Genomic DNA, 13,546 nt, shown 5'->3' with positions numbered 1-13,546 from the left:
CTCATTGGAAATGTTAAAAACAAATATTAGACCAAACTGTAGTGTTAGCGTATTGGATGAATCCTTTTCTTTTTGATTGACATACTTTTACTTTTTTTTTTCCAGAATTTGAGAAAGTTTCATTTTTATCCAACAACACACTGTGTGATGCATTCAACAGAAGAAGGTAGAACACAAGTGTAGAATTTAAGAGTTGTAGTTTGGATAATGGACAGTGACAATGTTCAATAGCTTTCGTTATAGTCACTTTGTTTCAATTTTTTTCTAGCTAGTCAACAATTTTTTTTAACAGAGGCGGCGCTTCTGGGGTATCTTGTCATACAATTTTGTCGACCAATCCACTCAGATATTTAGGTGAGTTTGTAGATCCAGAACTATAGACTAGGCAGGTATTGGTCACTGCGGCCTTTTTAAGTATCAGTAGAGAACCTTCTACCTTGGCAACTATTGTTTGACCAAAGACGCCAATCCTTGATACACAGCAATCGTCGCAGGTTAAGTATTTGTAATGACCAGACGCTGCAGCATTTGTTTAGCCTTTCCCCTACTTGTGGTGGGTTCAACACCCCCCCCTTTGTGATCCAGGAGCTCCTTCTTTAAGCTTGCTCTCTACATGGGCATATCCTGTATTTTTTCCTCCCGACTTTTAGAGTTGATTCTGAAAAGCTTCATGTCGCTCTGACAAACATCAGCGTATACTTGTGGAAAGTTTCAACTTGATCTGAGAATGGGTATGGGAGAAATAACGTTCAAACTTGTTACCAGATAGACCCTGGAGGTGATAGAAGCTTTGTAAATAGCTAGAGGCAACAAAATGTCATGCTCTTTGCTTCCTTGTTTAGGTTATGGCCCCTGTTTTATGGCTCCACAGAGATAAGCCCCTTGTTTAGGTTATGGCCCCTGTTTTATGGCTCCACAGAGATAAGCCCCTTGTTTAGGTTATGGCCCCTGTTTTATGGCTCCACAAAGATAAGCCCCTTGTTTAGGTTATTGCCTTGCTTTTATTGTCCGCAGAGATAAGCCCCAGAGTAAGTGTGATCACGGGAAGTGACATCATAACTGGTAATCTTCTCGGTGTCGCCAACAATGGACTAGCTTACGTCATTAGCCAGGACTTAGGCGTCACGTGGTCTTCCATATTGGATCAGGATTATCAACAAATAACAAAGAACGAAAGCTTTGTTTGGGCAAGTTTCTCGTGGTAAGTAGTTTACCAGTTCTAGAAGGATCACTGACATATATGTATTTTGTTAACATTTCTTTTTAAAAGTGTTTCAATTTTTTTTGACACAGTTTGTCTTTAAATAGAAAGCATCTCCGTTGTTTGGTGCGTAGCTTTACACTATTCAAGAGCTCTAGAGAATTTCTATCAATGGATCTTGCCAACAGCGTGTGCGTTATTCTCGGCTACAGGGCTACTACTAGGCTAATCATGCACACACTACTTGATAGATATTACCAAGTCATAGTGTACAGCCACTTATAAGGTGTAGATGCATGCAACCGTGAGATACTAAATTTTTAAATAGATACCGACGTCTGGAAGGTCAAGGACGCATCTGTTTTCACATTTAAGAGAAATGATTAACGAACATGTCCGTCCGAAGAGAGACAAATGTCCATCTCACTGCAAGTGTAACTGACAACATTCGTGACAACTACATTTGTTGTTTCTGTATTTCTGCTGCTAATAACGAAATGTCAGCCACCAGGAAGTCACATGGCAAGAATAGATTATCTTCGAAGTTAGGCTTAATTAACAACAAGGATTCTCAATTGTTTTTCAGCGGGACTCTTGTCTTTGTAGGTTTGATGATTCCCTACTTGTAAAAAAAATATTAAAACATTTTTTTTCGTTCTCCAAAACCTTTCATAAAACCTAATTTCTTTGTTTATCACTATTTTACCTTTTTGTTGGTGCTACAACATAATAGTATTACAATGTCGCTTATTCAATATTTCTTTCTTACAGATCATTACATACAGCCACGAAATAGTTCAGCTGATCTGGGAAAGGGAAGTAATTTGTTTCTAAAGATTTGTGCGAGATACCACTGGAGATTTAGTTTGAAACAAATACAAATTGTAAAACGTTCATTTGTTCTTAGTCTGTATCTTATTAATTACTGCAAGGCTGAAGTGGGTGAATATAATAGTACACCGCTACACACTTGGTTTAGTGACTCCACAGCCAAGCCTAGCCATGGATATTAGAAACGGTGACTAATAGAACAAAATACCTCTTAGAGACTAACACAATTTAGTGACTCGGATGCGGGGATACAGCACACAGTACACACTATTCCAAGCTAGTGTGAACAATTCAATTCAATTTCCTACCAAATTAACAATGATATGAGCGTCACTCATTAAGGTGGCGACACTCTTCATAATGTTACTAGGGGTTTCAACCCTGAAAATGGTTTCACTCCCTAAGATAGCGTATACATATATACATATACATTATATATATATATATATATATATATATATATATATATATATATATATATATATATATATAATAAATATATAAAGGATGCACCGGATAGCATTCTTTGATATCCAATCGGAGCCGGATATGGCCGCATAGTAAAGTATGATATCAGGCCGGAGCCTTGAAAATAGATTATGTTACTGAAAATTTTGAAAAACTGCTAAATACCTATATTCCTATAATTTTTTAAATTTTAACTTTTATTTACCTTATTGTTTTAAACTGTTTCTGATTGATGAATTAAAGCTTAACTGCATCTATTAACAGATAGGCCTATCACAAACTAATCTGTGTAACATGTGTATGTATGTTAAGAGGCCACCTACTGTTAAATGGGGTTTGTGGGATGGTCAATGTAAAATATGTAAATGGATATTTAGCTAGTTACTAATGTAAATCTCCCAAAAGTAAAGTGCAATATGGGTTTTTAATTGGTACATGTATATGCCTATGTGTTTCAGACCATCAACTGGTCACCAGGCTTGCAATTTTAACGCTTTGGACCGCTTGTGGTGCAGGCATCAAGGGTCCGATACAGATAGTGACTATTAGTTAATAGTTGGAATCTGAAGCGTTGTAGGTCAATATTTAATGGTTTAGATATTTTGCGGCAAACGATATTTTATTAACAGCGGGAACATCAAGTTTACCTATTTATAGATTCAACCATAGATAATGCTGAAGCATATTTTAAATTGTAGTCTGTAGGCATTTTATTGAGATCTAGGTTTAGATCTACCATTATATAGAACTAAGATTATTAGGAAAACCAACTCTAGAGGAAAAGAAAAAATTATCCTACCCTCGCTATCCAAAAAAATAAATAGACTTTGTGTCCGACTGATATAAACAACTTGGTCAGATAGACGTAGTGGGCCTACAAATGTAGTCTTAGTGTAGTGATATCCACGCGTTTATTTTTCCTTGGGCATACGCAATAGTATTGAGTGGCCAGGAAAGAGAATAACACATTTGCATGCTCAGTCAAGCATGTGGATCTATTATACCCATACACTAGTTACAGAGGTCAAGTGTCTCTAAATCTGCTAAATCTAAATATTGTGGACGGGATCAATTTCTTTGATGACATTCTAAGCTTTACTCTAAGGTTTTCCGTTATATAAGTTAATAGAATTCATAAAAAAATGAAAGTAGCTTTCTTTCTAAAGGTTTTAATACAAGATAGAAATACACACACACATCTTTGTTTTATTTTACAAATATAATAAGGAGTAGGAGGTGTTTAGCTCTCCCTTTAAAGATAGCCCTGGTCAGTGTCTTTTACGCTAATAAACACAAATCTATACTTTGTATTTTTACCTACAACAATATGTCTTATTGGGCTATGAAATATAGTAATATACTGATGGTTTGGTCACTCATGTATATTTGTGTACTATAGTCAGTTTTGTTAAAAGATATTTATCTCCAATAAGCCCCTTAATTGACATTTTTATCCAAGTAAACAAGGTCATACTCGGTTACCCGTGCAGAGGTGTGGCTTGAAGTCCAGCCCCCCTAATTAAGATTTACTACTAAGTAAACAAATGCGTTTCCCTCAGTGTCAACATGCTGACTGTTAGGTCTTAAGATTTAATTACAGTATAATAAAATTGTCTAGGTATTAAAATTATAATTTTTATTACAATGTGTGTGTATGTTATAATTACTTTATAACTTATATTATTTTTTAGCCCAAGGTTCAGCCCAACAGACACACCGTATACACCCAGTTGTACATAAATTAATGCATGAAAATAACGGATCGCTTTAGAAATATAAGTCACGCCTTGAAATAAAGGGTTGTTGTTAGAACTAGATGCATATAACGAGATGTAGGTGTAGTTTTGAAATACATTTAGAACTAAGCAATAGCAATGGAATTAAAAACTGAAATGTTAATTTTAAAAAAGTCGAAAGAAGTATTTGTATTAACAAACTACATTACATCAAAACACATTTTATATTTGTATTAACAAACTACATTACATCAAAACACATTTTATATTTGTATTAACAAACTACATTACATCAAAACACATTTTATATTTGTATTAACAAACTACATTACATCAAAACACATTTTATTTTTGTATTAACAAACTACATTACATCAAAACACATTTTATATTTGTATTAACAAACTACATTACATCAAAACACATTTTATATTTGTATTAACAAACTACATTACATCAAAACACATTTTATGTTTGTATTAACAAACTACATTACATCAAAACACATTTTATATTTGTATTAACAAACTACATTACATCAAAACACTTTTTATATTTGTATTAACAAACTACATTACATCAAAACACATTTTATATTTGTATTAACAAACTACATTACATCAAAACACATTTTATATTTGTATTAACAAACTACATTACATCAAAACACATTTTATGTTTGTATTAACAAACTACATTACATCAAAACACATTTTATGTTTGTATTAACAAACTACATTACATCAAAACACATTTTATGTTTGTATTAACAAACTACATTACATCAAAACACATTTTATGTTTGTATTAACAAACTACATTACATCAAAACACATTTTATATTTGTATTAACAAACTACATTACATCAAAACACATTTTATATTTGTATTAACAAACTACATTACATCAAAACACATTTTATATTTGTATTAACAAACTACATTACATCAAAACACATTTTATGAAACCAGTTTTTTTTTAATATAAAAACTGGAGAGAAGAAGAAGAAGAAAAGAATGCAGAGTAGCCAATAAAAGTTTTAAAGATTCATAGACAAAAATGTTAATTCTAAAACTACAACAGTCGAAAAAATTGGGCACTTTTTGAGATATTTTTAAAGTTTTTTTTTAGTCAAGGTTTTTGGATGCAAGGAGATAAATCACAAGGTTCGAATCCCTATAATCTCTCTATGTATATAATAGTATTATTAAGACACAGCTTGATCACTGAATGTGACTTTTGGCTAGTGGCTAGAAGATCGAGCCAATCACTAATAGAAGCCCACATGGGCCGTTGAAAGATAGTTGATTATAAGTTTTCTGAAGACCTTCAAGCCTTTAGTCACATGAAACCATTACTTGCTAGTACTTACATTGGAATGTATTTGTGTAAATATACTGGTACGTACAGGATGAATCGACTTTTTTTATTGTCACACTCAGCCATAGAATATCTTAACGGACGCGGAGCTTAATGTTCATGAACCCGGGTCCACGAGTGTACCTTTGCTTGACAGCTAATGTGTCCTTATAACGCTCGGCCTATCTTTGATAAATTAAGGTGGGGGTGGGACTCACTTTGTCCAGCTGCTGGCAGCGGTCAAGACCTGCGCACGTAGAGATTTTGAGTCTGCTCGTTGCTTCACAAGTACCAGAGAGAGAACAAGAAAAAATAAAGGGAAAGAGCTCCGCACTGACAACTATATCTCTCAATGATTTAGAAGTTATTTCCCTTATTAGCTATCAACCAAAAAATTAATTCCCAAAAATTAATTGACTAATTGGTTAAATTGAAAACAAAATTCAAGTATGGTACAATAAATAATTGTTTGAAGTTTCAACTTGATCCGAGAATGAGTGGGGGAGAAATAACGTGTTCAATTATATAAAGGGACGATACTCTACATATTTAGTCGAATCTGTGAATACTAAACGAATAACTTCCTTTGTTGGTATCAAACAAAATGATTAATTATCAGTAATTAATTGACAGAGGGTTTATTTTTTTTATTTATTTATGTCTTGTCTATGTTAATGAATAATTGTGCAAAGTTTCAGCTTGATCCGTGAATAGGCGTGGGAGAAATAATGTTTACAAACTTTTTATGAAACAGACAGAGTTGATATAAGCTTTGTAAAAAAAAAAATGGCTGCCACAGGATGATTTAGAAATACACTGTAAGGAAACGGAAATAGGTCAAGAAATGAATGAAATAGTCGCCAGCTCGCTTGGTGACCTACTTAGAGACGGACTTGGCTCGCTCATATGTTCAGCTTGGCTGGGTTGAGATCCTGTTTTCTTAAATGTTGATATCTGGTAGTGTAAGCTCAGAAATATCCCACTTAACATCAAGCCCTAGGACTTGGATAGAGCGAGGAGGTCAGTTCCTGACGGACAGGGTAACCAGTAAGGTTAGTTGATTTCTATTGTCAATAATGATACCTAGACTGTGGACACTAGACAATGTCTTTCAGCTATATCCAATAGTACACCACACGGAAATTATGTATATGTATATATATATATATATATATATATATATATATATATATATATATATATATATGTATAGTTTATAGAGCGCTCCATATAATTATGTTTGATTTAATTACAAACTAATATTTCAAGTAATTATGTTATTTCACATTGGTTTTTGTAGAATATAAATATATTTTAGAAGTAGATCTACTAGTTGACCATAAGATACTTTTTAGAAAGTAGCAATCCCCCCCCCCTTTCACAAAATTTTCCACTTCTCAAATATAAGCAATATAAAAAAAAATACTTAATAAGATAAGATAAGATCATTTTTATTGATCCAATCTAATGAAAATTCAGTTTAAATAAGGGAAAGGTCCGCACATTTATGGCCATATATCTCAGTACTGCAAGATGTATCTCCCGTTTTCTATTAAACCAAAATTAATGAATTCCTCATTAATGATTTAATTAATTGGTACTTTTTTTAATTGATTCATGTATTGTCTTGGGCACTGTATAATTGCGAAAAGTTTCAACTTGATCAGAGAAAGAGAAGGTAGAGAAATATGGTGTAGGCTACAAGATTTGTACCAGACAGACAGACAGACAGACAGAGTTGATATACGTTTTATAACAAGAAAAACAGACAAGACTTTAAAAAAAACAACAAAGATTACATTCATTAGTTTGGATCAGTAATGTAATTAAATTTGTAATTATCTAGATTCTAAAGCCTAGACTGACAATAGCAAATCTGTGCGATTACAAATATTTTGACCAATTGTTTTTGTTACGAGCAATTTCATGCTTTTAGATTTCTCAATACTCTATGATCCTATCATCTGTCTGAACCAACTTAGAAAGAGGTGGGGGAAAATGAAGGGGTATCTGGGTGATCACTTTTTAAATACATTTATTAAAAACAAAAAGGTGAACGAAATGAAGCCTCCTCAAGTCAACACACTAACCACTGTACCAGGGAAGTGCTTATGAATATAGAACCTTTTAAAGTTCTAGTGTTAGTCTCAACACTGCTCTCTCTTAACAGAGTATAAAAGGGACTAATTCAACTTATAGCACCACATCAGTCAAGTACACTTTCTTTCCCTTATTGGAGATGCCAAACAAAATTATGAATTACCAGTTATGATGAATTATGATTCTTGTGTTGTCAGTCAAAAGAAATAACTGCAAAATTTCAACTTGCTCCGAGATTCGGTGTGGGAAAAAAAGTATACACATTTTGTACCAGACAAACAGATAGAGTGAGTTGATATAAGCTTTGTTTTAAAAAAAAGACTAGTATTCGATAACAAGTTTATTATAACGGAGTTTTAGTCATGTGACCATTTAGGTCTTATTTGAGAGCTTGGATTTCATAGACACTAAACAGATATTCAAGGTACACCGAGATGTTGATTTGATAAATACTCCGAATGTTTTGTTTTTTTTAGAAACAATGCTCAGTGTATACGTACTTAAAACATAATCAATCTAATGCCTCGTTTTCAAAACGAGATTGATAAATACATGTTTCTTAGATAATGTTTTTTTTTCTAAAATTTGTTGTGTTACTGAGTATTGCACCACCTCCCCCACTCCCAGTATCTCCTTCAAAATCTAATTTAAAAATCTAATTAAAATTTAGCTTAGTTAGGAGAAACCAATCAATTAGACTTATGTAGCTTTGATTTAGACTCAAATGAAACTATCTCAGTTGTTCAAGTTAAGGTCAAGGTCGATGCACTGGCCTATAGACATTGTCCTTCCATTTTCTCAACTTACTTGTATTATCACTTACCAAAGAAATGTATATTATAAAGAAATGTATTCAGAATGAGCTTTAAAAACCTATCTAATAGTTCCCAATAAGAAATGGAAAGCAGAAAGTTAGTCAGATAATGTTCAACTAATTGTTAAGGTGGAGAGGGGATGTGGACAGAAGTGATACTCGAATTCACGGGCTGGACCTATTCAATATACTCGAATTCACGGGCTCGACCTATTCAATATACTCGAATTCACGGGCTGGACCTATTCAATATACTCGAATTCGCTGGCCAAAGGAACTTATGGAGCCATGGAGAGAGCGCTTACTCAAGGGTCTTTTTATTACTATTGTTATAAGTAATATTTATAGATATCGTGAACTAATCAACGGTCGTTGCCGGTGGGTAATGCTAGTCTTTTTATAAAATTTAAACTGTGCAAAGATCGATAAATGATAATGCTTATTCTGGAACCATAAAAAAAGGATTTTCATTCTTTATTCAGTCAATGAATGCTAATATCTACTAGCTCAATTAACGAGTCTAAGGTACACAGTTTATATATAGTAGATCATGTCATCACGATTTAAGATGTGTCCCGTAGCTTTGATTTAGGCTGATATCAAACTCGTCATCAAATCTGTACTTAAGAACCATAACTCAAGCTAAAAGGAGTAGGCGAAAAGGATGTTGGACTATTTACATGCTAAAAAGGAGTGTCAATTATTCATAAGACTATAATGACGAAGCTTAATCATTACTGACCATACACTAATGTTAATGATTTATCTAAAATAAACTGTCAAGTTTGACTCTCGAAAACAACTCAATGTTGCCAGCAAGTCATTGATACTGTGATTTCCCCCCCCCCTTATTTTTGAATTAACCAATCAGTTGATTGTAATTTATTAATTTTGTATTAAATAGAAAATGCACTAAGTTAAGGGGAAATAAGCCTTGGGTAGAATTTTAAGTCGTTCGCTAAAAAATGTAAAACTGAAATTGACTAGCAAACTTTCTATGATTTCTAGAAGTACTTGACTAGCTAAAAAATCAAACACGTATCCTACCATCCTGGAGACTGGAGTTCGAAATCAGACTCGAGGAACTTAAAAAAAATAATTGCCTTTGAAAAGGCAGCACGGAAACCTTCCCCCAGACACCCCCTCCCCCACTGGTTCACAAAAGTGATTGGATTAAAGTTGCGCTAAACAAAAACAATTAATAAAAATATTTCCAATATATTGTTAGTCCAGATATATCAAAAATTAGTTACATGACTTATTCAAAATAATTCATGCAATTTCACTCAATATAAACTTTGTTGTTCTTTTTAAGTATTGTTGTATATTTTACTTGTTGATAGCCAGTACTTATTTTGAATAAGCTAAAAGTCACTTGCTACCTAGGATACCTTGAAATCCTTTTTTCGATAGAGTCAATCTAGAATGATATCCGTTGAACAAAAAAAAATCTCGTTTTTTAAATCTTGTTAAAGAAAAAAAAAAACTATAACTATTTATATCGCTACTAGATTATTAAGTAATATGTTATGTATTAAAATGAATATTAGTATGTATGGTCATGCCAGTCTTGTCGCCCATGTTAAACAAAAAGTTTCAAGGTTTGTAAAGAAGTTTTCTTGGCCAAAGTCAATGTAGCTTAGTTGTTGTTGTTGTAATCTGATCTATCTAAAAAAAAAACATATCTGTCTATTTGTCTGTCTTTCTTTGTGTTCTATTCAATTAAGTGGGTTTTTTTTTTGGGTCACGTGACATACTGCACTCACCTTTAACCTTTGGACACGTGACAATGACTACTTATTGATTGTATTTTCTTTACTTTAATTGTAAGTTATAAATAAGTAAAAAAAAAAAGGTAAAGTACCCCCCCCCCTCTTTCAGCCCTTTCGATCTATGGGATCGATGATGTAAGCTTCATCTGTTCCTGTCGCCTACGTTTAACGAGGGTCTCATGTGGCCAGCACAAAGACCAACCGACTTTATTTCCCCTACAAATTAGAGTTGGTTGGACTCAGGGGCATCCTAAAAATCAACAAATGTAAAATCCAAGTCTTCACCGAGATTGGAACACGAGGCCCCTCGTTTTGGAAGTTAAGTTCTTTACCAGTCATCAAACCACCTTATAACTAAGTGTCTATGTGTTAATCAATGGCCGTGGTCATCATTGTACAGCTAGTTGAACATGAAATTGAATGTATAGTTTGTCGTAGCAATAAAAAAAACTGCCCCTCTGCTCTGGCTTAATAATTTGTTTTATATATCCTAGCAAACATTAAAGCTTAAGTTGTATTCCTATATTCTAATGCTGATATTTTTCATTGATACAGAATGACAGTAAATAACTCGCAAAACATCCACGATTACCTCGAATTGGCAAGTGCTGATGAATCAATGAAGTTAGGCTCTACAGAGGTCATACCTCCACAGCTGTTGTCAGTAACACAAAAGGACATGTCATTCAATGATCAGTTACAACACGCCGAGCTTACAGTATTTCCAGATCTTCCATTCAAGCCCGTACCTGATGTGAAGGAATCTGTGGCAGCTCTAGACGCTGTACCGCCCTACTACAACGCGACCACCGCCAGCGACATCTTTGTCAAACCTTTAGAGTCATTCGAAGAGGTTAAGCGAATCTCCTATATGGATGTCCCAGAAGTGAATCGAATCTCCTATATGGATGTCCCAGAAAAGAAACGAATCTCCTATATGGATGTCCCAGAAGTGAAACGAATCTCCTATATGGATGCCCCAGAAGTGAAACCAATCTTCTATACGGATGTCTCAGAAGCTAAACGCCCGCTTCCAGAAGTGGACACTTATTCTAAACTAGAATTACCAGATCATTATGACTCCCTGGCGTCTGTTGGAAGACACAGCTTAGCCAAGCCCAGTGCAGCTAGACAGCACAAGATGGTTAGTAAAAAGTGCATTACTTTCGCATTGTTTTGTTACTTTTTGTGGCTACTTCTATTGTTGGTCCCAATACCGGCAACAATTTTCGTCTTTGGTAATAAATTGGACAACAAACTTGATGCCTTTATAAACATTCAAAAAGAAAATTTTAATTTAGATCTCAGTAGCATCTGCCCCAACACTGCAGCGTCAGATCTACGAGTGACATTTGCAGGAAGCTGTTATTGCCTCTACAGGAAAAGACTCTCCTGGGAATCCGCCAAAGAGTTTTGCCTCAGCCTGGGAAATGGGGTCCATCTGGCGGAAATCTACACTAAGGAGGCCAACGACTTCCTGCTGCCTCTATTGCAGGCCTCAAACACCAAGACGGGGATATGGCTGGGTGGTTCCGAGTTGTTGAACGAGGGGAGGTGGATGTGGAACTACACTGAGAAACCTGCAGCGGTGTTTACGCCTTACCAGTGGAGTATCGGTCAGCCAAGTCGTTTTAGCCCCACAGGTGAAAGGGAGCAATGCCTAGAAGTCTATAATTGGAACAGTGCTACTTTTATGTGGAATGATATCAATTGTAATTACGAGAATTCCTTTTTGTGTAAGTCTTCACTGGAAAAATCACGTTGTTCATGTTAATAATCAGTTGAGTTTAACTAGGTCCCTACCTTTCTACCTGTTTATCTGCCTATCTACCTGTTTATCTGCCTATCTACCTGTTTATCTGCCTACCTACCTGTTTATCTGCCTACCTACCTGTTTATCTGCCTACCTACCTGTTTATCTGCCTACCTACCTGTTTATCTGCCTATCTACCTGTTTATCTGCCTACCTACCTGTTTATCTGCCTATCTACCTGTTTATCTGCCTATCTACCTGTTTATCTGCCTACCTACCTGTTTATCTGCCTATCTACCTGTTTTTCTGCCTACCTACCCACATACAAACATAATTTAACTACATACCTACCAACATAGGGTGGACACAGCGATCTGTAAAATTTAGAGTATAGTTTAAAGGGGAAAAAAAAGATTATAAATATTTTGCTGTTCTTTTCCATTACATATATATTTTTATTCTATTTTTATGTCATTGCATTGGAATTTGTAATTACATGTATTTTAAAGTGTCCACATAGCTTGGATTGGCTGACCCGCTTTCTTAAGACTTAAATCAGAAAGCAGTAGACACATTTGTTGTTTCTATAATAAGAGTTAAGGAGCCATTGTACTATAAGGAAAACTATTTGTAGAATCAAAACATTAATGACTCAAATGTCTTGATGCTGGGTGTAGATCTAGATCATTTGTGCTGCTAAATTCTTTGACATTTTGATATTGTATATACACCTACATAAACAAATATATATATACACATGTGTAAAGTTTGGCGCTACTTAATGTCACATCTTTGTATGGACAGAAATGTGTACAATGTTTTATACTCTCGCGTTGTGAAAGAAACCGTGGCAAGTTTTTTTAAGTATATATATTTACAAAATTCTACCGTTAAGAATAATTCATTCCATGTAAAATATTTTTTTTAACTTATTAAAATTTTGTGTATTGTGTATTATTTCAAGTCTTTTTTTCAACAGTAATTAAAAATTGGTTGAAAGAGAGTCGTATTGTTCTCTTATTTTGGCTATGAGAGACAGAGAGAGAAGAGAGAACAAAATAAGAGAGAGGAAAAATAAGACTGAGGAAAAAAATAGAGTGAGAGTGATAAAGAGATTGACAGAAAGTAAGAAAAAGAGAGAAAGAGAAAAATAACGAGAAAGTGAGATACCGAAAAAGAGAGAGTGAGAAAAACAGAGAGAGTGAGAAAGACAGAGAGAGTGAGAAAGAAAGAGAGAGTGAGAAGACAGAGAGAGAGAGAGAGAAAGACAGAGAGAGAGTGAGAAAGACAGAGAGAGAGAGTGATGAAAGACAGAGAGAGTGAGAAAACAGAGAGAGTTAGAAAGAGAAATAGAAAAAAAACGAGAAAGTGAGATACCGAGAAAGAGAGAGTGATAAAAACAGAGAGAGTGAGAAAGACAGACAGAGAGTGAGAAAGAAAGAGAGAGTGAGAAAACAGAGAGTTAGAGAGAGTGAGAAAGAGAGAGAGAGTGAAAAAGAAAGAGAGAGTGA

General features: G+C 34.4%; 2 protein-coding genes across 4 annotated transcripts in view; both read left to right on the top strand.

Moving 5' to 3' along the window:
- Positions 1-2,095, top strand: part of LOC106067168 (uncharacterized) — a 72,354-nt gene extending 70,259 nt beyond the window's left edge. Inside the window, exons 11-14 of one of the 3 annotated variants that reach the window (XM_056027202.1) lie at positions 106-166; positions 293-354; positions 1,015-1,201; positions 1,973-2,095. In XM_056027202.1, the coding sequence (XP_055883177.1) occupies positions 106-166; positions 293-354; positions 1,015-1,201; position 1,973 (311 nt within the window). In that variant the 3' untranslated portion in view covers positions 1,974-2,095. Of the gene's footprint in view, positions 1-105; positions 167-268; positions 355-871; positions 883-1,014; positions 1,202-1,972 lie in introns of those variants that run through there. The other 2 variants (XR_008777616.1, XR_008777617.1) reach the window with 2 other exon arrangements.
- Positions 2,096-6,478: 4,383 nt separating this feature from the next.
- Positions 6,479-12,230, top strand: LOC106067167 (C-type lectin domain family 4 member A-like). Its single transcript, XM_013226308.2, has 2 exons — positions 6,479-6,648; positions 10,838-12,230. The coding sequence occupies exon 2, from the start codon at positions 10,839-10,841 to the stop codon at positions 12,054-12,056; it is 1,218 nt and encodes a 405-aa protein (XP_013081762.2). The 5' UTR covers positions 6,479-6,648; position 10,838; the 3' UTR covers positions 12,057-12,230.
- The last annotated feature ends 1,316 nt before the right edge of the window (positions 12,231-13,546 follow it).

Source organism: Biomphalaria glabrata, chromosome 4, assembly GCF_947242115.1.
Source record: "Biomphalaria glabrata chromosome 4, xgBioGlab47.1, whole genome shotgun sequence".
Lineage (NCBI taxonomy): Eukaryota > Metazoa > Mollusca > Gastropoda > Planorbidae > Biomphalaria > Biomphalaria glabrata.
This window is presented reverse-complemented; position numbering and strand designations above follow the sequence as displayed.